The sequence below is a fragment of the Cinclus cinclus genome, chromosome 21, assembly GCF_963662255.1.
Source record: "Cinclus cinclus chromosome 21, bCinCin1.1, whole genome shotgun sequence".
Lineage (NCBI taxonomy): Eukaryota > Metazoa > Chordata > Aves > Passeriformes > Cinclidae > Cinclus > Cinclus cinclus.
The window spans coordinates 8443908-8471192 of NC_085066.1; the positions used below are offsets into that span (position 1 = coordinate 8443908).

The 27285-nt window shown below is 46.3% G+C and overlaps 1 protein-coding gene across 2 annotated transcripts in view; it reads right to left on the reverse strand.

Moving 5' to 3' along the window:
• Positions 1–8333: 8333 nt before the first annotated feature.
• The window catches only part of AGAP1 (ArfGAP with GTPase domain, ankyrin repeat and PH domain 1), a 299706-nt gene continuing 280754 nt past the window's right edge, over positions 8334–27285 (reverse strand). For both annotated transcript variants that reach the window (XM_062506694.1, XM_062506693.1), the window contains 2 exons: positions 8960–9215; positions 8334–8537 (listed from right to left, as the gene is read on the reverse strand). In XM_062506694.1, coding sequence (XP_062362678.1) covers positions 8334–8537; positions 8960–9215 — 460 coding nt within the window. The remainder of the gene's footprint in view (positions 8538–8959; positions 9216–27285) is intronic.

Genomic DNA, 27285 nt, shown 5'->3' on the forward strand with positions numbered 1-27285 from the left:
CTAAATAAATGTCAGTCAGCTGCCCCTTGTTCAGGGCCTGGAGCTGGCTCGTTCAGGGAAGCCAAATGGAGAGCCATGACTTCCCTCCAAAGAAGTGATTAGGCCATGCCACATCCTGACCTAAAAGACGTTTCATTATTCTTACTTTAAATGATCATTTGGACCAATTTAGCAGATACAGATGTAACCGTTACTGGCCTAATTCCTTGGATCACCTCCAGAGAGTCTTAAAGCCAAGGTGCAACATTTACTGCTCCCTTCCTCGGGAGGGTAAGTGTTTTTAATGAAAGCTCCCATATTTTTGGCTGGGAACCTGTCACTCACTCCACAGGCACTTCCAGAACTCTTAGATATACACCCATTATGGCCCAGCTGACTTATTGCTTTTTAATTTATCAATTTGCACTATTACTGGCTCTTCTGACATCCCAGGTCCTGGACAATTCTTCATCTTTATTGCTGGCAAAGAGTGACAGGATCTGAGCAGTCACAGGAGAAGGAAGCAGGTGGGGCTCCATGAAACCACGAAGACTCGGGCAAAGAACAAGCTGCGACCAACAAGTTTTCTTGTCTTTATTAGAAAGAGACCTATACAATATAGCAGCCTCTCTCTGCAGTACTTTACAGCTTTTTTGTTCCTTTTTTTTTAAATTTTTATTATTTTTAATTATTCAGAATACTGTACAGCTGACACAAAAAAATCTTGACGTGTAGAGAGAGAGAGAGAGAGAGAGAGAGGAAGGGGAACATAATACAAACTGGCATACTTAATCAAACCCAAATCATAGGAAACAACAAGCAAAGTGAAATGTTTGTCAATTGGTTTAATTACAGTACAAACAATATAAATAAAGCATCATTGAGTCACTATAAAACAAACTTGCTGGATGAGGTAATATAAAAACAACAAAAGACCTTTTTTTTGCTTTTATTTTTAGAATTTCCACACTGTCTCATCATCATTTATACATTATTATTTACAGTAACAGAAAACATAAAAAAAACCCAAAAACAGACCCCAACAACCCAAAACCTGCTATAAAGCCTGCCATGTGCTAGGTATCTCCTGCCTTTACCCCAAGCAGGTGTCCCCTACTCATCTGGGCTCCCTCCCTACTCAACTGGAAAGACAAACACCACAAAGCAGAAAGACCTGAAAGATTTGGGGGCTGAACACAAAATCCAACCTTTGCAGGCAGCCACAGGTTGGAGCTGCTCAGGTGTGGGCCAAGCATTTGGGATATGCTCAATCCTGCTGAAGCCAAGGGGTTTGGAGGCAGCAGGAGCTGCAGATCTGAGCTCTTGGCCATTCCAAACCAAGTCAAACCCATCCCAAAATGAGTCCCTGGTGTTTTAGGGGATGCTTCTCCCCCAGATATCCCTCAGGCTGTGCACCCACATGCAGTCTACAAATTGAAAGGTGCTCTTGACAGTGACACAGTAAAAGGGAGCTGGGCCAAACCCTGGAAACTTGGGACTTGCACGGAGCTGTGTGCTTTCAGAGGATGGGAACATCCTCTTTTCCACAGCACATTCAATGGAGAATCCAGCTGAGTCCTTGGTTACCTCAGGAAAAAACACTGGGAGAGTTTTCCAAAGCATTTTCAAGAAACAAGGAGCAGGAAATGAAAGATCCTCCCATCATTTCTGCACACCCAGCCATGGCTCTCTCCACAGCTCCTTCCTGCCCTGCCACACCTGCCCTCTCCCTATGGATCGCCTGTGGAAGGACAAGAAACCAAAGCCAGGGTAGAAATGGTGTCAGGTGTTCCCAGACTGCAGCACCTGAGCCCGCTGCAGCTGAGGTTTGTGGCACCCCCATAGCAACATCTTGGAGCCAGTTGTGGCCAAGAACATATGGAGGGATGGATGGAGCTGCTCTTGGAGAAGAACCCATCTAGAGACAGCTTTTAGGAACATCTCAGCTGGAAACATCTCCTTGTTATCCTCAACAGCCCCAAAAAGCAGCGGGACCCAAAGTGTCACTGAATCGCTGACAGCTCGTGGGTCCCATGCTCAGGTTCAGCCAGGAAGATGAGTCTTGAGCAAATTTGTATTAAAAAGGACCTCTGAAATGCAAGACTCTGTCCTTTCTACCTTCAGAATCTCCTTCCCTGGAGCTTCCCATCCCCAGGGCTGGTGAGCTGGGATTTCTCCCCTCCAGTCCTGGAGGCCAAGCTCAAGGTTTTCTCAAGCTGAATGGTGCTGCCTGAAGGAGCTGGATTTTCGGAAATCCTCTGAGGCTGCAGCAAGCACGGATCTCATCTCCATGCACCTCTCCACCTCTCAAACCAGTGTCCCCCCATCCTGCTCTCCTTAGGAGTGGCTGGTCTGACTCCAGCTGGGAAACTTGCCCCTTTGGAAACATCCAACCAAAGCCTGGCTCCAGCTCCTGATGGTGATTAAGGGCATTCCCACAATTGCTGACAGCAGTGTGAGGAGCAGGAACCAGCACACATGCACAGCAAGTGCAGAGACCTCCAGGTGACACCTGAGGGTTCAGGATACCCTGGCTGCACTTCATCCACTGGTTCAACTCAGCTCAACCCTTACATCCAAGATGCAGATGCCAAAAAACCCCACACCTTTCCTTGTTCCTGCAGGAGTTTGGGGTTTGCCTTCAGCACAGATGAGACATGATCAAATTGTCTCTGTGAGGGGCTTTCCTCCTCATACCCTGCAATTCTTGAGGACCAGGGAAGTGTTTTTGGCTACTTCAGCTTCCAGGAACAACAAAAACCCACACGGATAGATCTGGAAAGCACAGAAGAGCTGAGGGTGCATTCACTGCCAGCAAGCAACCGTCCCCAAGGCATGCCCTGAAATGTCCCCCACCCACCCACCCCTTCACATTTTGTACAGAACACACAGATGTAAAAACAAATAGCTCTGAAGCACTGCAAAACAGCCAGTCCTTAGCACTGGAAGCTAAAACAAAAACCCACATCCAGCAAATCCATGGCTGAGGAAAAGCTGAGGCTGTGCCTGCCAACAGAACTGACTGCTGCCACCTGAGTGAGCCACGGGGGTTTGGGATCCAGGCAGGCACAGGGAGAAGAAGGGGTTAAAGCTGCTGAAATGCACAAAGACATCTTTATTTTATCCATCCACAAGTGAAATTCTCCCCCTGAACATGGGAGTAAATGATGGGAACTCATTCACCCACACATCTTGCTGTCACCCTGAAATGAAACATGGGGCCAGAAACATGCCTGGCAATTTGGGGCTGAAGATGGCCCTAAAAAAAAAAAATCCCAAACCGACCTTTTAGTTGTCTGAAATCATGCAAATCCCCTCTCAAAACATGAACTATTCACAGCTCCTGACAATCCTGGCCAAAACTCCTCAAGCCTCCCTTTAAATTGTGGGACAGACTCAGTCAACTCAAGGTAAACTGTCCCAATATTTACTTTAAAAACTGGCCCATGCTAAACAACAAAGCAAAACCTACAAATATCCTAAACCAACAAATTCACCCATCTACAGCTTTGGATGTTTTGCTCTATGACCTCTATTCTTCTTGTCTAACAGGAGATTATTTTCCAATAAAACCATTCAAGCCTACCTTCTTTTTTTGGCAGCTTAGAACTCAAAACTCATCGAAGAACCTTTTAATTTGGGGTAGTTCAGTGTTCCTTTTCTACCTTGAAAAGAACTTTACTACAGAGCGCATTTTTCTTTTTTCTTTTTCCTGTTGTGCAGCAAACACAAGAACATCCAAAAGCAGGTTTTCTATGCAGTACATTTTACCCACAAATCATCAAGAATGGAAGGTGTGAAACTGAGGATCAGGCCCAACAGGCAGAGATCCAAGCTAAGGATGGGTGTAGCAGCCTCTGGAAGGGGAAGAAGATGCCCGACGATGAGATGAGGATGGGGAAGTTCTCTCCAGCCAAGCTGCCCCAAAGTTTGGTCCCCAAGGCTCTCCTCCCTTCCCTTGAGTCCCCCCCGCTGACAACAACCACTTAACCAAACATGAAATGACCATTTCACCAACAACTAACCCCAATAACCATCCCTGTTAAGGTGCAAAGGTGGCTCCCCGAGACGTTTGGGAAGGGCCCCTTGGGGACCCCCTTGTGAAATCTGTGCTTGTCTCCACTACCACTGCCTTATACTAGAAACTACAAATTACTTCATTTCTCCCGATCTCCATACAAATATAAAAGCTGAAGCTATTCCAACCCCATATAATCTAATTATTCTACATTACAGTGCCAGAGATCACTTCCAAGCGCGGATCTGCATTCCCACTTCAGCTCCTCTCCTGACGTCACTGGCCCAGGGAAATCTCCAAGTGCAGCTAAAGCTTTTTATTTTTTTTTGCACTAACACACATAATTTAAGGGAAGGGGGACACACAGCGAATTAAACAATGGTAATGTTTACACTTGGTTATTTTACACTGTGCCCAGATACTTCAAAATCATCTCCACTTTCCAGGAGCTCACTCAGTTTTGCAAGCAGCACCAAGGTTCTCCAAGTTTTGTTTTGTTTTTTTTTTTTTTTTTTTTTTTTTTTAATTTTTTTCCCCCCCTCTGCTCCTTTTTTAACCACCAAAATTGGAAATCTGGTAATGGGAGCCCTTGGCCAAATCTATTCATCCAGGGCAGGTCCCTGAATTTTCCCAAGGTTGGGTCTTTTTCTTCATGAAGAGCAAGGAGAAGCGAACCCTCCCCAGCAATATCCAGATTCAGGTGTGACACATCCGACTAAATTCCACAGCAATCAGCCAAAAAAGGGGGAAATACGGAAACAGCAAGGGCTGACTTGCTCCTAGTGTTTTAGTCATGGATGAAGTGCAGAGGAAAGGGGATTTCAAGGTATCTAGGATGAGGGAAAGGGTTAAGTGGGGGCGCAATGACAACCAGTGCAGCAGACTCCAGAGAAAAACAGCTTTGGCTGCGGGTTTCTGCTGGGATTTCTCAAGGACTGGGTCACAGTTAGGGCTCGTTTTGTTCCCAACAGATCAAAGGGTTTCAACAACCTGGCAAGAGGGCTACAAAAAAGCAACAAGAGTGGCTAAACACTAGACAAGGAGCAGGAAAGGGGTGGGAGAATGGAGTGAAAGCCACTGGAACATTCCTGTGGGATCTCCAAGCCCAGGAGACATTGCTTGATTCTGTACCTGGGATGGTTCCAAGAGCAGCCTCTGCAAAGTGCAAACACGTCCCCTGAAAAGCCTGCGGAGCTCCCAAAGCCAAGCCTCACCAGGATGCAGCCAAGGAGAGCTTCCTCCATCCCTGCCTTGGAGGGAGGGGCTTTCCCCCCTGTTCTCCACCCTGCAAGGAGTGACTTAGTGACAAGGGCCCTCCCTGGGCGACCTCACCCGGCAGGTCCCTTCCAACTCGGGATATTCTGGGATCTCCTGGCTTTCCGAGGGAGCTCTGCCACGTGCAGGGCTGGGAATCCTCCCCACACACCCTCCAACAACGCTGTTCAACACAGTTATGCCAACACTTACGGGAAAACCACGTTTAGGGTAAAAGCAACTGTATTACCACTTACTTAAAGCATTACTTGGCTTGTCTGGATGCATAATTTTTCCTGTAATACCCTGAAATTTCTTCTCCTAAAAATATTCTGTGCTTTTTCAAGGGTTGCTCTCAGAAGACTTTTAGGAAAGGAACATATAATTAGTCTACCTGAAATCTGCCTGGTTGCCCTTGTTTCTCAAACATCACCCTCAGTCTTGTCAGAGGAATGTGGCCCAAAGAGAGCATCAAACAATGTACAGAAAATAATCTCAATTAGGAAAAAAATAACCCAGCTCTGACGCAGAATGTGCACCGAGAACTCTGCCCACCATGGGTTTGAAACACTGGACTTGGTTTATGGGATACAAATGCCCTGGATGTTCCTGGGGGGAACAGCAGGCAGCTCTAGCACCTCTGAGATTGCCATCCCTGAATCCCTGCTGTGGCAAAGCTCCCCAGCACCAGCACACAGAGGGTTTCACAGCATCCCCTTCAGCTGCACATCAGCTGGGCTGCCCCCTCCCTGAGGAACCACCTGTAAGTAACAAATATCAGGAATGGTGGAGAAATGGCAGTTCAAACAGATGCCTTTTCTGAATTAAAAAAAAAAAAAAATCAAATATTTGGAAGAATCCCAGTGGGAAGGGAATCAGCTGTGTCTGGTGCAGTCAGCCTAGGTTGGCTGGAATAAGATTCCCTCCTCCCAAATCCTCCAAGGTCTAGAAAACAACGAAGTACAAAAGGACAACACCACCAAAGAGGAGAAGCTGGTCAATATTCCTGTGCTTCCAGCTCAAGGCTCGTTTTTCAGCCACAATTTTTACCTCAAATCTGTAATTTTTCCGTTTTTTTCTTTTCCTTAAGATAACCACATCACGTTTTTTCCTTTGCTTTGTCCACATTCAGTTTATTTAGCAACTGCTCCTTCCATCTGTGTGCTGAATGAAACCCAGAGCCCCAAGGAAGAGCACCACCAAAGGCTTGGGAAACACACAGCAGCCGGTAGATTTGCAAATTACTATGCTGTGTGCACCTCACTGCTTTCACATAATTGCTCCTTTGCCATCAAATTCAGTTGAGTTTTCAACTTTCTCCATGATAAACCCTGCCCCCATTCCCACACTGCCATTAAAAAAAAATAAAAAATAAAAAATCACTTTTCTGCCTGCCAAAACCTCTGCTTCCCCACGCCGGAATCCTGCTACATGGGATGTGCCCAGTAAGACCAAAATAACCCAAGTAGGTATTAAAAGTTGGAATTGAAATGAACTGTCCAGGCCACTTCCACAAGCCATTTTTCTTGGCGAGAGCAGCCGGGTTGGGAGCGGAGCGCAGCCGTGCCCTGCCCGCCGTGGTGAAGGCTATCAATTCTGAACTTAATCAAATCTGATCTTTCCCCAGCCAGAATGGGCCTTTTTGTCTTGGCTTGTGAAAGCTTCCTGACTTCTGGAGTAAAATATATTTACAGCGCTGAAGAACGGCATCTTTTTTCCCTTCTAAAAGATCTCACATGGTTTTTTTTTCTTCCCTGTGCCAAACGTGCCGTGATCTCCTTCTGATATGTTGTTCCTCGCAAGAGTTCACTGCTGGGAATATGATCAATGTACAATAATGATCTGTAACCCACAGATCCTAACTAGTTGCAAATTATTTAGTTCACATCCATTACAGTTTATAAATTAACAGAGATGTTGTTTTCTATACAAAAAAAAAAAAATCAATGTATATTTACGGTCTTTTTTTTTTATTCAAATAGATTTTAAATACATAGAATCTAGAGACACAATACAAAAATTTGTATAAGTTAGGCAATGCATCACAGGAGTGACCAAAAACTCAACACGATTTACCTTGGCAAAATGACAGAACCGATTTCTGCTGGCTGAAAACATGACCAAAAAAAAAAAAAAATTAGCCTTTAACGCGTTTATTAATTTCACCAAACGTACTTGAAATGTTTTCTGTAGTGGTATTCATTATTCCTTTTTTGTGTTTCAGGCTTACTCTTATTTATTTTTTCCATTTTGTTTTTACACCAAGGAGACTGCAGTCAAATAACACTCAGCAACTCATTTCCTCTCTTTGGACTGAAAAATTAAACAGATACTAAATTATGACAGTGAATTTAGAAAGGAGGGCTCCAAGGGCTCGAAAGAACATGTCTGAGATAATATGATGCTTCTAAGAATATTGCAATCACATCCAAGCAATCACCGAAGCGTGCCATGTAACTACCTCCTCAGCTAATATGCTTTTTTCTCCGTGATGACTAATCATGTTCTATTAAACAGCAGTAATGCTGGAAGAACTCAACTATACAAGTGTAATGAAGCCAGTATTCTCCCCGGACAGATTAGCTACAACTGATTTGACACATACCATCATAGGAGCTTCAAACCTGACAAACTCTGTGCTTGCTTCTGATTTATGCCGTCAAGCTCTTCAGGAGAAGAGAATGGAAATCCAGGCGTCGCCGCGTTCGGTAGAGGTGAAATGTTCTGATGTGCTTCACTGTCAGTTAGGGAAAGTCACCGTCTCTCCTTCCTTCTGCTCCGGCTCGCCTCTCCCCCCGCCCGTCCCTCAGCGCCGCCGCGTGTCCCCGGGCGCTGCCGGTGCCGGTGTCGCGCACGGCCCCGCGCCCTCCCGGCCCGGCGGCGGGCACTCAAACAACGGCCTGCCCCCCGCGCTCCTCCTCGGCCCCTCGCGCTCTCCGCCTTCCGCCTGGGACTCGGGACGGACCGAAGGGAAAAGGGAGAAGGAGAGTTACCAGACTCACAGAGCGGAGCTGCGATGGGGATGGAGGAATGTGAGGCTGCGGATGCGACTGGGCTCAGCCAACACGCGAGCGAGCTCCCCTCAGATGATGGTGGGCATCCTCCCGCCGCCGTTGTTGCGGTTGTTGTTCTTCCTGGACAGGTTTGGGGTGGCCATGAGGGCGAAGCGCTCGTCGGGGCAGCCGTACTGCAGCAGGACGTCGATGCACTCCTGGCTGGAGGCCTGGCGGGCGTAGGCCAGCGCCGTGTTGCCGTGGGCGTCGCGCGCCATCACGTCCACGCCGTACTGGGGGAGAGAAGAGGGAGCCGGTGGGAGCCGTGCTGCTGCCATTTCGGGAGTGGGTCTGGGATTGGATGTAACGGAGGAAGAGGGAGCGGGCAGGACAGCAGCCTGACAACACGAGCACGCCGGCACTGACCCACGTAAGGAAAAAATATTTCTCGAGGGAGGCAGTCTCGTGTGTGGGACGGAATCTGCCCCGGCGGTATTCCAAGCTAAAGGAATCTGTCCTTCGCTTTCCAACGAGCAGCACAGAGGCAGAAACATGCTTCTGTACCGCGGTGCCACCCTTCAAAAGCGTGCAGCGAGGAACAGCCAGCCTCAGGACACGCGGAGCCCTCCAGGAGCAGCTCTGCTGAGGGGCCCGGCCCAGCCCAGCCCAGCCCAGCCCAGCCCAGCCCAGCCCAGCCCTGGCAGCCCGTCCTTACCCAGATGAGGAGCTGCACCAGCACCACGTTCCCCTTGCGGCAGGCCAGGTGCAGGGCGGTGCGCCCGTCCCCGTCCCCGCACGTCTCGTTCACCTCCTCGCGCGTGCCGTGGGCCAGCAGCAGGATCACCGTCCGCAGGTCCTCCTCGGCCGTGGCCCTCAGGAGATGTTGGCCCAGAGAGAGCTCCAGGCATTGCAGGGGGGCGAGGAAGAGCTTCTGCTCATACTTGGCGCGTATCCAGAGCTCTTTTTCTTCCCTAGGGAAGGCAGAGGGGACAGGTCACTATCACCTTGTGTGGCAGCCAACGGTGCTCAACCAACAAGGAGGTTCTTTCCCCTCTCAAACGGATGCCAAGAAAGCCCTCACAGGAACAGTACCTTAGAACACCTCACCCAAGCCCTGTATTTTTAGCAGTATTTGTGTTGTCCACCTTACTGTTACTGACCCAGGGCTCGAGATCCTCCTTGATGGATGCTGTGTCCACGGGGTCGTAGGATCACAACAGCCAGGAGGTCTTAAAAATCCCTGAGCCTGCAAGAGGTCAGGGCAAGAGCCCTCGCTGTTACAAAGACACAACAAGCAGCCAGGTTCCACTTCAAGGCTGGAAAATACACTGCAAAAAACCACACCCAATTTCTGTATCCCAGACCAGAAGTAACCAAATGGGGGCTTTGTCCCCCTCCAAGATGAGTAATGTTACCAAAAGCATAAGGATGATTCCTCTTGTTTTCCCAAAATTCAAACCAGCTTTTTGAAGCACCTTTTCCTCCTGCTATATCAAAAGACCATCGGAAGTTTTCTTGTGCTATCCGGTTACAGCAGAACAAGGACTACAAACAAGGCCCTCCACTCGCCATTTCAAAAATTACCATACAATTACATGATCTGAGAGCACCAGCCCCAGACAAAGTCCCATTTAGAGGTCCCTCAGGTAATCTGCTCAGCCTGTGAAAACCACAAACATCACCTGAGCCAGGCAACTGGGTCCTGGTGACAGATTCTCTCCTCTGGAGTACAAAAGGCCAAGCTCTGTTTACGCCTTTCAGCCATGTTTACACTGCTCCCAGTAATCTAGTGTCAGGTTAGCCCTAATCTGTTTTTAAATACTTATGTAAACATCTCCTTCCACCAGCAAATCTGGATTAGTTTTGCATCATTTCCTGGGACATGTGGAGTGACCTTGCTGTGACCTGCCTGGATGCTTTCAGGCACAGCTTCCCAAAGCAGGCACAGCTTCCCTGCCCCGGCCACAGTTTACCCCACAAACAGGGCCAGGCCTTTTCTTCAGAGCAACAGTGCAAACAGAAAATTAACACAGAGAGTGCTTCTTTTACCTCAAACCTCTGAATGACTCCTGCAAGCTAAAAGACACACCAAAAAAAACCCTCCACAACCCATTTGGGCAGTTGCAAATTAACCTTTGATGGCAGGATCTGATAAATGGAGTATTGCTGCAGGTATTCCAGATGGAGAGGAGGAAGAAAAGGAGTTATCAGAATCTTTAATTCATGGTTTTCCTAATTACATTTTTTAAGTTAAAAAGCCAAACTAGAACCAGTGCCACAAAAGGAATAAAGTAACATGTAATTATTTGCAATAAAATGGGCATTCTTGCAACACTTCTTCTCCCAGTATCCATCCACATTATCTTCAAGGATGTTAGCAAAGATCTCACATAATTTTTAAACACACACAGAAGTATTGAGAGTATAATCAACACATCCACTACACCTTTAAAACTGGAAAATGAGGTGATTCAACCTGTGCTGTTCACCCACAGTAACGCACACCAGGGCTCTGGGAATTTATTTTTCCTATGTCCATACATCCTAAAGGCAAAATATTCCTCAGATATATAAGTAATGGGGTTTTTTTAAGCTCAGTCAAGGGTCTGCAAGTGAATCCCCCTCTCCCCTGACTATCTTTGGAGTAAGAGAAACTTTTGGCTCCTATCAGAGCACTGGGCGCTGAGATCACTGTGGCTCAAGAAAAAGTCCCTTTCTATTTAGAAATAGAAGCTGTTTGACACAAGTTTCCTACTTCCAATCACCACTCAGTCTAAATTGTAACAGTGATGCTAAATAGAGAGAGTAACTGCTTAGTTCAGGCAGAGGCTCTTAAAGCTTGAGGCTGCTGGTTCACAAATCTATCAGCACGAATTTCACACTTGCTGTGTGTTACATGGGCAATCCTGATGCTCCTGGAAGGATGCAAGAAAGAGAGACAGGGATGCCTCAGTCCTGCTCAGTTTTGTCCTACTGCCTCAAAAGGCTGGGGAAAGAACAGGAAACTCTTTAAAAAAGCCCATGTCACAGGAAGGGGAATGTGCTGCCACCTGCCTCCGTGCTGGGCACCAAATGACTTCACTCAGTATGGTCCAGTTACACCTCTGGAGTCACATCAGGGGTTGTGATGGAACTATAAATCAAAATAAAGGTATTTCAGAGGCCTCAGGCATTTGGGGCAGCATGTCACTGACACCATTTTGGGGGGAGATTTAGATATTTTTCAGCAGTACAAACTGGGCATAAAAAAGACCTGGATTTCAGGGTAGAAAACAAAAACTCATGAGTGGTAGGAGGAAAAGTACACTAGACAGTCACATGGACAGTCACAACACACAGGGACTGACTTCCAGTGAGCATCTAGAAAGCCAATGTCCACAAACATTCTCCCTCCATCTCCGGCACAAACCATTTAATTTGGATGCGAAGTCCTGGGGACTTTCCTGGGAGACAGCTGCAGCTCCGCTGCTTGCATTCATCTCAGAAACCCTGACAACAAGACATAAATACAGCAATTGTTGCTCTGATGCCCCAATTTCACTTCTGGGATCCACAGCTTGTCTTGGTTGAGGTTTCATTTCCCCCAAGGAAGGCCAGTCCAAGAGCAGAGTTGTCAGCAGTAGATCACTTAACCTCATTGCAGTTCCCTGGAGGACCACTGCTCACATCCCCTGTTAGTTAATGAGCTAAAAAATGAATTATTGGAGCGGTCAGCAATAAGCAGGAAGAGGAGGCACAGTGTTTTATTTCAGCCAGCACTGACATACCTTTAAATAAATCAACTGAATAAGACTACGAACAAGTGTGAGGGAGAGCAACTCATCAGGAGAAAGACACTGAACCAGACCCTAAAATAAAGGCTAGTAAATATTTCCCTCTTTTCCTCCCTTAATTGCAATCCTGGCAATTCTAAATTACCCTCTCCATGCCAGACCCTTCCAGCTGTAGTTGTCAAAGCCAAACTAAGACTCTTTCAGTGAACTTTCAACAGTGGAGTCCTTGTCTCAGGACCAAATCAAAGCTGGTGTGCTGTAGAAGCAAGATCTTCACGTGCTCTGATGGTCCCAGTGACACCAAACCCTGGAGAAAGTCTGAGCTGCCTCTTCCTCATATGCAGGAAAATGAATAGATGATAAGCTCCTAGATAAACTTAGAGAAATGAACAACAGAGCTCTAAGGTAAGATGTTCTCTGAGCCTTTTCTCTCTAAATATCTGTGTTCAAACCCTGATCTGTACAGACTCCAAACCACACTTGTTACACAAGGGGCAAATATGGCAGAGGATCACTGCAAAACACCAATATGGCAGAGGATCACTGCAAAGCACTACAGAACCAGGAAGGAGTCACTGATCTTTTCCAGAAAGTGCCACCAAGCTCTCTGCTCCTGCAGGAATCTCTATCACTCGTGGACCCCAAGAACACACAGTGGTGTGAGTAACAAAATCCCTGCAGCAGCAGCAACACTGTACATAGGTAAAAGGTTATTAGAAACAGATGAAAATTTCAGTTCTCGGTTTATTTTGATCTAATTAGTTGCTTGCTTCTCAAGATAATGTCCAATTATTTAAATTACTCTGCCAGCCACATCACATCATTATTATGTGGGAACATAAATACCGGGCACTGGAAGGGAGGAGGGTAAGCAGGGAGCATCAGAGAAGAGAAAAAGCAGATTTGCTTTGAGCACAGCCTCGCTCCAGGAGCTGCACTGTGTTCCCCAGCCGTGGGCTTGCACTGGAGATGCTCCTTGAGGAACCCACATCCTACACAGCTCAGCCCTATCAGGTGGTGCGTTTGATTTTCCACCCTACAAATCCCATCATAAGCCTCATCCAGTTGGTATCCACTCTCCATCCCGACTCCTCCTCACTCCCATTCACCTCTGCCTCACCTCCATTTGTCCCTCACAGATACTTGGTGGAGTGACATCAGGAGGCAAACGTGAAGAGGATGTGCAGGGTGGGAAAAGAAGTCGTGCTCATACAGTGACCCAGAAGTGCCTGAGTAGGCAACAGCATGCGGCTGGAGAGCCTGGGAACTTGCCATCAGAATTCCACAGCTCCGGAGCAAGAGCAATCTTGCTCTTCCCAAAGCGTGACTGAAAGGATGACTAAAATGTCATGTCGTTATCCAGAGTTACTCACCACTTGTTAAAAAGCTGGATCAAATTCTGAAGGTTGAATTAGAAAGACAGTGGACAGCAGGTATTTACCATGGCACAGCACTGATTTCCCACCACCAGAAATAAAAGCAGGCTTCTTACAGGCTCTTTGAAGTGAAGTTTTATCCTCCACACCTCTGACAACACTGAAAAGCTCCTGAATTTTTTTCATCCTTTCTTCCCTCTTGCTAAAGGAACTAATTCTGTAAGAGAGGAGGCCTCTCAGTGGTGTCTCCGTGGTCGCTGTGCAGGTGCTGTGCCCGTGTGTTGCCATTTCTGGTTGCTCACTGAAGTACAACCTTTTAACGCCGTGGTAACCTGGCCAGCTCAGCAAGAGCTCTGCCAAATTTCCTCTCCTGTTGGCCAGCTGACAAGGTTAATGTGTCTCTTCCAAGAAAATGAAGTAAATCCAACCCACTGCACCTCCCAAACTCCTGGAAGGGCCCCAGGATGTGTCATTAGCTTTGTGATCCAGCACGCAAGGAGCACACATCACCTAATGACTGGTGCTGGGCAGCTGGATGTGCTGGGGCTTCCCGATTAAACAACCCCCTCTGTGATGATCCCAATAAATGGCACTGCCTTGGACAGAGCTGGTGATGCAGTGTCGGGATGGGTAAAAGGAAAACATCGGAGGGTGGGTGGGTGGGATGAGATTGAAATGTTGGAGAAAGGCTCACGATGCTTTTAATTGCAACAGCGAAAGGGGGGAGAAGAGAGAGGGCGAGAAGAAAGGGGCTAGCAGCAAGGAATTTCCAAAGTGCCTTCCTGCCCTGAGCAAAGCAGGAACTGGGAGGAGAAGCATGGAAGAGGAGCTGGGAACAATATGCTGAGAAAACACAGGGGCTTCCTCTCTCTCTGCAGGAGAAGACCCCTGTGCTGCATTGCAAAGGCAGCGCTGAGCAGCTGAGCGGCTCCGCGCCCCGCATGCCTTCTCCGCCCGGCCGCGTTGCTAAGGGGGAAGGCACGAGCCCACCGGGAATATCCAGGTCCCTGGCAAACAAGAGGGCTCCAGACAGCAAACAAAGACCGATGGGTATTTATTCCTTAATTATGGAGAGCTTTGTAGAAACGGGTCCACTGTAAATCCCGCCTGCCGAGGGAACGGACCGCGATTTATGTGCGTCGGGGCAAAGAGGAAATAAATATCTCTCTGGCTCCTGATCAATATTATGAGTGTTTTGCCAACCTACAGGGTGTTTTATGAGCTGTAAGGACAGAAAGGGATCATTAATAATTAAATAAAGTCAACCTATTAAGCTTATTACTTCTTACAGGTTAAACATCCCTGACGGACGAAGGGCAGCCCCATAGGACAGCCATGGATCAACCAACCCGTGTCTTGCCTTGGACTCTGGTCCAAGGGAGCAGCGTGGTAACCCAGCCTGGAAATGATTTAGTTACTGCCTGATGGGGAACTTATCTGCCTGAGGACTGTGTTCAACCCACTCTTCAAATTTTTGTCCAGGAGACTCAATTCAGTGCTGCAAACCCATGCTGAATTCAGGTTACTCCTCCTACTCTCAGTCCTTTTCAACCTAACCAAACCAAAAAGGCACAAATCCCTGGAAGTGTTCAAGGCCAGGCTGGCTCTGAGTAACCTGGTCTAGTGGAAAGTGTCCCTGCCCATGGCAGGAGGTTGGAATGAGATGATCTTTGAGGTCCCTTCCAACCCACACCATTCCAGGATTCTATGAAATAGAGGTGATTTCCCACCAGCTGCACCTCACACTGTCAGGGACTCATTTCCTGAAGCCCCCAGCTCTGGATCTTCTCCACCATTAACTCTCCTATTCCATTTTTCAGTCTTCCTTTCATAGCTGTGTGTTTCAGGGAAAAAAAAAAAAAAAGCCCTGCTGTGTGTGAGGGACAGAGATCACTGATTTGTGCAGAGCTCAACGTGCTTCTCAAATTAATCACGTCTTGCCTGACACTTAGCAGTATGATCATTATTCGGATTCGGTGGAGCTCCTCCACCTTCTTCCCTCTCTCCTGACAGCATTCCCCTACACAGGGCTCCAAAACAGCTGCTATTTCTGCACTTGTAGGGTACCCCTCCATGGAGTAAGCAGCACCACTCCCTGAAGTGTTGATATACCTGCAGGATTTATTGCTGCCCAACATTAACGACCAGCTTGGCCGAGACATCAAGGTTTACTGACTTCACGCTTTTCAGATAAATACCCTACAATTGTGGGCTCTGATTTATCACAGAAAATTGCAGCCAACTTCTGTTTTCATTGCACAACACTCCATCTAATAATTTTTAAGGTTTACTCGATAAAATATATCACATCTGAGGTTTACTCCGTGTAAAGTTAAGCAAAAACCATGTGACATGCAACAGCAGGGGATACTGTGGGTACTAAGATAAGGCTTATTAAGTTGAGAATAAAGATCCTAAGGGTGACAACTCTAAGCCCCACAAGTTGTTTTAAGTCTTTTCTCAATAAAAATCCAGGTTTTTACTTTGTTCTGTACAATTATGTGAAAACAGTCCCTAGAGATTTAATAAAAAACCTGAAGAAGCCACAAGTTGTTCTTTTCCTCTAACCCCAAGAGACCCAGAATTTTTTGAAACAGCATTGCCAGCAATATTTCAGAGGGAAAATCCCTAACAATGGTGAACCCTAAGGATTTAGAGCTCACCAGTGCCCTGAGGACACTACAAAGACAATCAGAGGGCTGGAGCTCCTGTGCTGTGAAGAAAGGCTGAGAGGATTGGGAATGTTCAGCCTGGAAAAGAGAAGGCCCAGGGGAGACCTAATTATGGCCTTCCAGTACCTGAAGGGAGTCAACAACAGAAATGGGGAGAGAATATTTACAATGGTCTGGAGTGACAGGACAAGGGCAAACGGGTTTAAACTGACAGAAAATAGGTTTAGATGGGATGCACAGTGAGGGTGGGCAGGCCCTGGCACAGGGTGCCCAGAGCAGCTGTGGCTGCCCCTGGATCCCTGGAAGTGCCGAAGGCCAGGTTGGACACTGGGGCTTGGAGAAGCCTGGGACAGTGGGAGGTGTCCCTGCCATGGCAGGGGTGGGACCAGATGGACTTTAAGGTCCCTTCCAACCCAACCCATTCTGTGATTCTGTGATTTTAAACACACAGCTCTGTGAAAATTATTTAAAAAGCACCGTGAAGAGAAGAGAAAGATGGATTTCTCCTGAGGTTTCTAAGGAGAGTCTTAGTGTGACTCCCTTACACCCACCCTGTACTGACAAACACGAAAGCTCCCGAGTTCAGGATCTGATTCCTTTTATATGCTGGCAGATCAGTATCAAGGTAAACATCCATGTAAAATTTAACCCAAACCATGTCACTGCGCTGGCTACCTGAGAAAAACAAGGCTGATAAATGAGTTATCACTGTGTGGTTCTAGACATGTAAGTGAATTCCTTCCATTTCTTGGGTGGTCAACCTCAGCCCTTTGGCACACCAATATATTAATTTAAAAAAGCCAAAAGCTGCAACAGTTGCATGGAAATGCTGAAACCAAGGAGTATATTTGCTTCTTGTCTGTTTTCAGTAATAAATATATATATGCAGGGAATAGTAATTGGAAACGTGTACCTAATGCATTTCATTACTCGTGTGTAACCACACTTAACCTGATGTCTTAAGTGTATAAATCAAACTGCATTGTGCCAGTACCTAAACACAGACTGGAAATTTCAATTTGCCATTTGATATACAGTCACTCGGGTTAGAAGATTCCATTAATTTCCAATTTGTTAACACTAATTTTCTGCTATAGCAAGGCTGTGCTTTGTGCAGCAGTGTTTTAAGTAGAGCTTGGGAAACCATAACTTATTTTTTTGAAAAGGGGGGTAAAAAAAAAAAAAGAAAAAGAAAATTCCCTTCTCAAAGGTGGTGGATGGGGAGCTACACACAACTATTGCAAGGCATAAATCTCAATAATGTGTGCCAGGTGAGAGATGGAGCGAGGTGGCTGTGTGAGGTGCCCCCATCCCTGAGCAATGTGGCGTGGAGCAGGGCTGTGCTCCTCCCATCAAAGTGCATTAGGGATACCATAACAGTCGCTGATGTGAGCTGCTTTGGAACAGATCCCATGGCAAACACACTGGGAAAGAGAAATGGAGCTTCCTCTGCTCGCCCTGCTGGAAAGTGGAGGAGCAGCACAACGGTGAGTGCCTTATAAATAATGAGGTGGGGGGGAAAACGCCTTGGAGGGGCCTGACAAACTTCCAGAGTAGAAAGAGATCTCAAATGAGAGTTTGCTTGAGGCTTCTATCATAGAATCAGTAAGGGGGAGAAAAGACCTCTAGGATCATCAAGTAAAACCAATCCAAAATGGGAAAAAAAAGGGTTGTGGGCTCCAAGAGAACCTGATCTTTACCAGAGGACCAAAACCTGGAAGAGGACACTCTGAACCTGATCTTTACCCGAGGACCAAAACCTGGAAGAGGACAGTCTGATGCAATGCCTCACAAAGACCTTCAGAAACGTTTCTTGATCCTTTGTTAACACAAACTGCTACAGTTTGGTTTGCGAGGAAAAACAGAAGTCCTTTCACAGGGCTTTAATGGTATCTTAATTCCAGTAGAAGCAGTAAGATGATGCTCTTTGGAGTATTTGGGAAAAAAGAACACCCTCCAACCATTACACTGATTTTATGTAAGACATAAAAGAGAAAATACAAGCAATAAACGTTGTATTTGAGAACAGACTCTGAAAAGAACCACATTTGGAGCAGCGAGCAAATAAAACCAACTGCTTGCTCTGCACAAGTCAGCAGTGGGAGGCAGGTGAGTTTGGAGGGGAGGGTCCAAGGGCTGGGAAGCAGCAGCATTTCTGGGATCCACATTCTAAAGATGCTGCAGGGACCTCTTCGCTGTCCAACTCTTCCCAAGTAACTTGGAGCTCTCCCTTCTGCTCCCCTCATCTTCTGATGTCTCCTCATTTGCATATCAAGTATCACAGAATCCTTAGGTTTGGAACAGACCTCCAAGATCAAGTCCAACCTTCAACCAAACACCATTGTGCCCAAGGCACTTGTTTCTGTGTCCACTCATTCCCTGACCACTTCCACAGATGGTGACACCTCCACCTTCCTGAGCAGCCCCTTCCAGTGCTTAACCACTCTCCCAGTGAAGAAATTTCCCTAATATCCAACATGAACCATCTCGCTGATGCCAAGGACTCTACAGAAATTGCTGATATCATCAGACTCTTCCATCAAACTGATTTACTAATGGCTATTTTTATTTAGGAAAAACAATGCCTGTTTTGCCAAGTCAGAGATCCCAAAGTATTCCCTCTGTTCAGCAGGAGATGGGACTTTCCTCCACCTCTGTTTTAGTGGGCTACATGTGTTTGATGCCCTTCTCAAACCATAAATCAGAGTTAAAAAAAAAGACTGTTGGTAGACCTGCTCATGTTTCTGGAACAGCAAAGTGGGGGAAGAACTTCCTTACAATAAAAGAGGGATGAAGACTTGGGAATCCTCAGTAGTTAACACCTGGAGAAATCCATGGGGTTCCTCCCACTAAAAACTGAAATCTCAGTGTTTTTTTCTTTTGCTTGTTTGTGTATTTCCAACAAGTGGACGTGCAACTCTGGGGTTGCCCAAATGGACCCCAAAAAGTGAGGTCAGACATGGAAGTGGCTTTCAGAAGACACGGAAGTGCTCAGGTCCTGCTGAGGCTTTTCCAATGCACCTCTGCCTATTAATCACTTGCAAAACTTCAGGCTTTTATGATTTACAAGCCACAAGGTGGATGTTTGACAGTGGGAAACCCACAGAAAACCTGACAGCTAAGAAAATCCACACTGGGGACACTTGCCAAAAGTAACAGCAAGTTCCACTTCCAAAGCAACTCAAGAGAGAGCTGTGCAGGGATTTAGAAGTTGAGTTAAAGCCAGAATTGAGGAATTAAAACCTCTTGCCCAAGTGCTCTTGGTGCATAAGTGCTCTGTCTCTCTCCCAGCTACTTCCCTGCAAATCCCTCTTCGGGCCACATTTGGAAATTATTTAAAAAAGAAAAAATATCCCTAATCTGTTACCAATTACAAGAAACATGTGAATATTATTTTCTAATTTGTGACTTAATCTTAAAAGCGAACTCACTGAAATAATTACACTGACTCCTGAATATTCCTATTGTGCTCCTGAAAAAAAACCCAAAAACCAACAACCAAAACCAAACAGTGGGTATGTCCTCTACTGCCCAAGACACCCTGGGGCTGAATGTATCAATAAGAACCAAAAAAGCCCTGGATGTGGACTGCCAAAAAACTGTAATTTCTGCTCCCTGGCAGCTGCAGCCCAAGGGCTGCCAAACAGTTTTGTTCCCTCCTAATGGTCTTTGTGCAACTTGGGTTTGTGGTGAGTCAGGATGAGCCAAGGAGGCCCAAGCTGAGTGGCCAACACTGGTGTCCAAGCTGTCCACTGCACAAGTGACCCCTTCCAGCTGTACGAGCTCTGAACCAGGACTTACAAGAGCAGCAATGGAGATTTCTTTGTAAAACCCAGACACAGCACGACTTGAGTGACTAACTCCTGAAAATTGGTAATTTCCTGGTGGTTAGCAAGAGAAGGCTCACCAATGGGGAAGCAGAGGCCGCTAATAAATTTATAGTGCGTTATATGCCAATTAGACCCCCTCAGCCCTTCAAGAGGCAGCACCACCAATCAGGTTATCATTCCACAAATGTACTCTTTAGGGCTGAGCTCATCACAAATCAATCCTGCATTTCAAGTGCAATTTTCATTAGCGTTACCCGGGACTGCACTGGTGAAACAATGCAGGCAGGTATTTTCCTTCTCCCCTCCGAGCACCCTTCCCCGATGTCTCGTGCACAGCTATTTGCTACTCCTTGTGCACAGCCACGTCTCAACTTCAAATGGTAAATAATCATTTTGAATACCACATTAATCCTGCGCCGAACCAGATTTATTACACGCGTCACACGCGGGAGTTTCGCCGTCACTCGCAAGCCAGCCGTGAACCTCGTGCTTAAATTACATCCTTGTACCTAACCATGCACCATGCAAAGCTCTGTCAATACCAGGAGTCAGCAGCTCCCTCAGCTTCCCCACCCTGTGACACCCACAAGTGTCAAGACACCCGACGCTGCTCATTTGGGAATTCAGAAAAAGGAAAAATACAGCAGCAAATACTCTGTAAGGTTAGCATCTGCTTTAAACCTCTGGTCACACAGCTTTTCCTCTGTGCAAACAACACTGTAATTTGGATGCTCTTCTTTGCTTCATTTTTGCTGAACAAGGCAAGAAACAGCCTTTAGTTTTAGCTTTGTAACCTATGGCAGCACGGAGATCCCTCCAGCTCATGAGCACAGGGCAACCTGAGTCACCAGGAATGCATTCTCCTTTTCTTTTGATTCTCAAGCCAGGTACAGACCTTGGGGAAGCACACGCAGAAATCTATCAGAGAATATCCTGAGTTGGAAGGGGCCCACAAGGATCACCAAGTCCAACCCCTGGCCCTGCATGGACACCCCAATAATCCCACCCTGTGCATCTCTGAGTGCGATATCCAAATGTTCCTTGAGCTCCTGCAGGCTTGGGGCCATGACCAACCCAACATGAACCAACCCTAGGTGGGGTTACAAACGCAACATCCATGTTAGGTGGGCTTAGAGAACAAAGCCCTCTTAATGCAAGAATTCCCAAAGCAACTTCATTTCCTTGCTTCTCAGGCAGGTAAGGTCCCCTAGAGTCAAGGCAGGGCCAAATTTTACTTCCAAAATTGCCCCTGTCCCCAGTAATTTTAAATTTTATGGAGTCCCTTCACAAAAAAACCACAACTTAGGAAGACCAGTGCCTGATGCTTCAAGCCTTGGGCTGTCACCTGCATCTTATTTCGACTTAACCTCTTAAATAACACTGGAATTCACTCTGTCCCCTGATGGGCGCTGTAATGAGAACCTCCTGTCAATCACGGCTCCATTAGCCGGGACAAACTTTCACTTCCTGAACCAATTTATTGGATTCCCAGAAGCGAATGGGCCCTGCTCCTTTTGAGGCAGTTTTTTAGGGGGAGCCATTCAGTGGGAGCGGGTGTCCCTTCTGTCCCTGCTGAGCGGGGCATTGTTCCCCCCGTTGGCTCATGGAAACGGCTTCCTGAGCTGACCCACCTCTCCTTGTCCTGGCCAGGCCGAGTGTTTGCCAAAAACTTCTTTGGGCTGCTCAGTTCACCGGCGCAACACAAAACCCACCAGCTGTTTCCAGCCACTGGGGCAGGGGGAGAAGCCAATCCTGCTGTTAACCCCTTCCCAACAGAACCCCAGAGACCTGGAGCCCGTCATGCCGAGGGCAGAGGAGCGGGACTCCGATGTAGCTCCCTCTTCCTTAAAAAGCGGGATCTGCTCTCATTTGGCATGAAATTAAAGGCAATTTTGTTTTCCTCTTCCTCTCTCTTGGTTGCAACTCAAATTGCAGCTCGAAGAAAAAAAGTCTTACTGATAGAGGCTAAAACCACTTTGGTTGGAACATTATCTTGAGAGGAGAATTTCCATTTCCCCGAGTGTGTGCAGTCCTTACGAGGTTCATTTGCAATGAGTCTATCTGTTTTGATGAGATAATAAAATGCATTTTATTTAAAAATATCTCCATTTAGGCCCCCCTCCCCCGAAGGAATTTAAATGGTCAGTTAATCTTTCTGCTTCAGAAGCAACTCACTGAGTAAATAAAAGAGGGCTCAAGATTACATAAACCAAGATTTTTTCCAATTCTAACACTGGTCTCGAAGACTAAAATACAGATGTACCTGGGCATTGGCTGTGTGCCTTTTTAGTATAAATCAGTTTAACTTTTAGCCTGGGAAAGGGAAAAAAAATGAAAACAAGATGACAGTTATCTCCAGCCTTCTGTGATTCTCGAGTCAATAGTAAATGGGGGGACTCGTTAGTGCCATAGTGATCCAATCAGGATGAAATTATGCAGTCATGTAAGAAATAATATCTATTAGGCTAATTTAATCAACGAATACTTTACAGATGAATTAGAATGCAGAATCCAATTATTTCAAACATTTGGACTGTCAGCCGCCGTGTTTTTGAAGCAGTGGAAGGGGAGAAAAGGAAGGCTTAAGGATCCTTTCAAGACAGGGGTGGCTGGGATGTGTTTGTAGCAGGAGAGCTGAAAACAGCAGAAAAACTGACAACCACAATCAGCACCTTCTGTGGCTCCTGGGGCACCTTCTTCTGGAATGTTGGCATGGACAGCTTGATCTGCTCTTTGCACTGGCTCATAATGACTGTCCCAGGTCTTGGTGATTTCCCCTGGCCAGTCACCCTTTAAAAGGAAGGTTTACACTCTAATGTCAAGGGGTCGTTTGTTACTGGGAAGGGAAGATGTGCCCCTGGCTTGGTGCACAACATCCTGGTGCTGCCCAGCTCCATGGATTACACATGCCATCCATTCCTTTTGAAAACCAAGGTGTTGCTTTACAGCACCATGCAAAGAGAGATGGGACAGACAGAACTACTACCAGAAGTGGAAACCTATTTAAAATACCACTTGACCCAAAAAGGAGGGGACAGAACTGGGGGCTGTGGGTACACAAACCATGATCCAGCCTGACTTAACATCTGCTCTGCTGATACTTTGTCAAACCACGAGAAGATCATGAAGCTTGTCAGAAACCTTCATTAATCCACCAAGGAAACTTAGGAATTGGCTCCTGGCTATAGAATAAAGGCACATCCCACCCTCTCTGTGGAGAATCTTCTCCCCAGTCCACTGGAATTGCTGTTTCATAAAGAAAGAACAGCAGCCACCCTCTTCATTTTGAATAACGGAATGGTTTGGGTTGGAAGAGACCTTCAAGACCATCTCATTGCAACCCCTCTGCCATGGGCAGGGACACCTTCCACTATCCCAGGTTGCTCAGAGCCTCGTGGAGCATCTCACACACAGTCTCAGCACACAGGGCCTGCCCAGCCCATTTACCATCAGAGCAGTTATTTCAAGACCTGAAGATTGCAAAGGTGCATGTTTTGCTCAAGCCTATAGCACAAAAATGACATTCCCCCCCCCCCCATCATTAGTAGAAGTCACTTGTTTGTACAGAGAAAAGCAAGGCTACAAGAAAGCGATGGATACTTTAACCATGTGGATTATCTTTCACAAAGAGATGAATGAGCTTCACAACAGAGCTTAAACTGAAAGAATCCATTTCACTCTCTGGGCTTCAGCATTTCTTTTTACTGTTTGAGCAATACCATGAAGAACAGAGCAAACCTGGTGCTTGCTGCAGAGTGTGGATGCCCCATTGCTCTGTAAGGTCTGTGCTACGATTCCCAATGTACCTGGGATCCAAACATTTTTCTGCCCCGTCATCTGGAGCGGTTAATGGGCTTTCTTGCTTATTTAAACATTTAATGCTCTTCTGATGCCCAAATTATGCCTGTTTCCTGTGATGGATTAGCACGGAATACAGCAGTGACAATTTTCTGCAATCTGCGGAATATCAAGTTTTGATTACTTCAGGAGGAAAAAGTAAAGTTATAAGCAAACTGATTGATAAGGAGCAGAGGAATACTTCATGTGGTGGCTCATTGGGAGCTTTGATGAATGCCTGGCAGGACTGTGATGAGTCCCCACAGAAGACATGCAATAACTCTGAGGAGATTTAAGGTATTTATTGCTCAAATAAAACAAAACCAAGTGACATGAGTAGGTGAAGTAGCACTGGGTGATTACAATCTGCTGATCAAGACCAAGTGCAATTCCAATTTTTCTGCAGAGCAAAAAACCAAACTAATTCTCTAGCTTGCCTACAGAACACTGATGGTTATTCTGGGAATTTTCTTCAATGAGGAATGGGGTTGCTCCAGAGCCAGGTCTTTATGGTGGCTTATCTTCTAGTTAATGCTGGCAGTTCTACTTTTATTATTTTATTATTTTGCAGTACCTTCTTAAGATAAAATGGGATTATCTATCTATCTATCTATCTATCTATCTATCTATCTATCTATCTATCTATCTATCAAAGCTGTAATATATATAAAATACATAAGGTTAGACTGGATGATCTTGGAGGTCCTTCCCAACCTTAATGATTCTATGACTTTCTCTCTCTCTCTACATGCACATACTCTCTGGGCCCCACTCCCTTCCAGCAGCAGCTTTTCCATCTGTGAGACTGAGAGGAATTCCCAAAGGAGCACCCCTGACACGGTGCAAGCACTGCCTTTTGCTCCACAGCAAGGTGTGGAGAGAGCTCCTCTGAAGGGATGAACTGGTCTCTCCTCAATTACAAATCTCTCTTGTTCAGGGCTTCCACAGCAATGACATGTCAACAATCTCCTTGTGCTGGCAGAGGCAGATGTGACCCCTTCACTCTGAAACAGCTGCTGAGCCATGTCTCTGTGAGAATCCCTAAAGCTCCCCCTGAGCGCAGAGGGACTTTGCATTAAAAGCATCTTCCCCAAAACAGTTCAGACTGAGGGAACCTTTTGAGAGATACAAGGGAGGAAAAAAAGCCACCAGTGAAGAGCATGATGTATTTGAAGGGAGGGTTGCATCAGAAGCACCTTCTCCTTCAGAGAAGGGAGCTCACTTGAGCCCACAGCAATGTTTTGTTTTAAAAAGGCACTTGTAGTCAAGAGGTGAAAAGAACTGCTTTTTTTTAAAATTTTATTTTCAGTTTACTATTTCTGGGTGGGGTTGATGGATGTTTTGGACAGAAGAGGCTGAAAGGAGGCTTTGTGAGCCAGGATGATTAAAACAGTTGTCTTGAGCTGAGTTTGTCTATTGTGAAAAGAAGTGGGGGAGACTCCAACCAACCCATCAGCAATCCACCGCCAGTAGATGCAGGCACTGATTAGAAATGACAGCTTTGCAACAGGTTAGAAATCAAAGTGTAGTAAAACTAGCCTGGCTGGCTGTGTGTGCCTGGAAAAGCTGCCCAGGAGTTACAAGGATCCTGAAGATTTTCAGCTTTTCCAGCTCCAAGAGTCTGCATGGGAACACAAGTGGCCTTGGTGGCACTCCAAGGAGGATAAAGAACATCTTGGTAGTAACACAAAGGATGCTTAAAACTCTCAGTCTGAGAACATGATGGACTTGGAAGATTCTCTGATGTATTTTGGGACCTGGAAGTGCTGGATCAAGGGCAGCACTCCATGCTCTTGGAGAGCTTTCCCAGCATCATCCATTCCATGAATCCATGGTATTTTAGATGCAAAGCACAACCCAAAGGCAGGGTCTGTACTCCCAGCTATCCAAACAGACCATGCAAGAGTAAAGACCAAGGACCTGCTGCCTTCCCTGCAAAATGCTTGGACTTTCCAGGGCCATCACATATCCAAAATCACTTGCCTATTGCTGATAATGCTTAGGATGAGACTCCTAAGCTGCATCAACCAATTTTGTTTACTGCAAAATCTTCTTCTACCCTGAAGGAAAAGGAATTAGTGATTATTCTGAGATCTAAACAATGTGGCTGACTTACCTGGGTATTTTGCACAGCTTTTATAGTGGAAAAAAAAAGAGCTATTGCTGAAGTGATCTGGCAATTAAAGTATTTTCCATCTGACAAACACCGGGCAGCTCCCACCAGGAGTCAGAAGGAGCTCTATCGATTTCCTGAGCATTTGGTTTTTAGCTCCTGGATGAGACCAGAATGGATGGAGTGCTGAGAACTGCTGGGTGAGACCCTAAATTGCATCTTGGTGGGCATCTGATTCCAGTCCCTGGGAGCTGAGTGCCAGCAGTTCCAGCAATCCTGATGTTTGCTTATGGTCTGTCTTTTGGGAATGACTTCTGAGGAATACAACAACCTGGCAGCTACCTCCAATCCTGCCTGGATGCTTGGAAAAAAAGCACCAGCTCCCTCAGAGATCAAGTGGGCAGCAGCCCCTTAACAGGAACTGGTCTATGAGCTACCACCACATGTCTAATTAATGACCCTGCCGGTCGCAGCTGGAAGAGCTGAGCTGGGGGTGATTAATTAAATTAGCTGGCAGAGGAAATTACAGTGGAAAAGCCAAAGTTTGATTGCTCCATAATTAACCACAGTGCAAATAATATCTGCATCTATAACTTCCAGCGATGAGATCAGAAGCCAATTGAATTTGGCACTGATTGAAGCTGTAAATATCCTGTGGTGAAAAATGATAGGTTTGTTCTGAAGGGAAAACTTCCAGAAATGGACATCCAGCGGATGCAGGAGGGGAGCAGGGGACAGGGAGGAAAGAGCACTGGAATTAGATCTTGGTCTCAGCTGATTTCTGCAGTTTTCTGCTGTGGTAAGAGGACTCTATGTAAAACAGGAAGAAATGCTTTAAAATCCGAACGCTGTGAGATCCCTTACCAGAGCTTTGGTGAATCTGGAAAACAAAGGCCACTGAGATAATTCCATCCCTTGCCTTGCTCCATACCCTGTGTTTCCTAGTGCTGGGAATCACTGCTTTCCTTGGGAAAAGACAGCACAACTGAAGAAATACCCAGTCCAAACACCTCCTCCCTGTTCCTACATCCCCTACTCCTGCTCTCAGGAGCACTTCTTTAAACTACAAGAACCCATTTTTCCAAGGAGATCACCTCCAAACGCCTGTGAACCTCTCCACCCCCCTCTAAACCATTATCTTTTTATTAACCTCTTTAAGCATCTCCTGCTACTCACTGAAGACTTGAAATATTTCCTACCATTCTTCTCCGAAATTCTCTATTTTGGCAAGTTATGGTCATGATATGCACCCACCTCAATCCTGCATCATGCTGGATTACTCTGAGTCCATCCCTCTTCCACTGCTGGTGAGTTCCAGCTTAAAAAAAGCTCAGATTTTTATTCTGTGGCCTGAAATGCAACCCCTCAAATCCCCAAATGAGCCAAGATTTATTTCCATGCTTCTCAAACTGCTATCCAGTGTACTCTTTCACAAAAGCT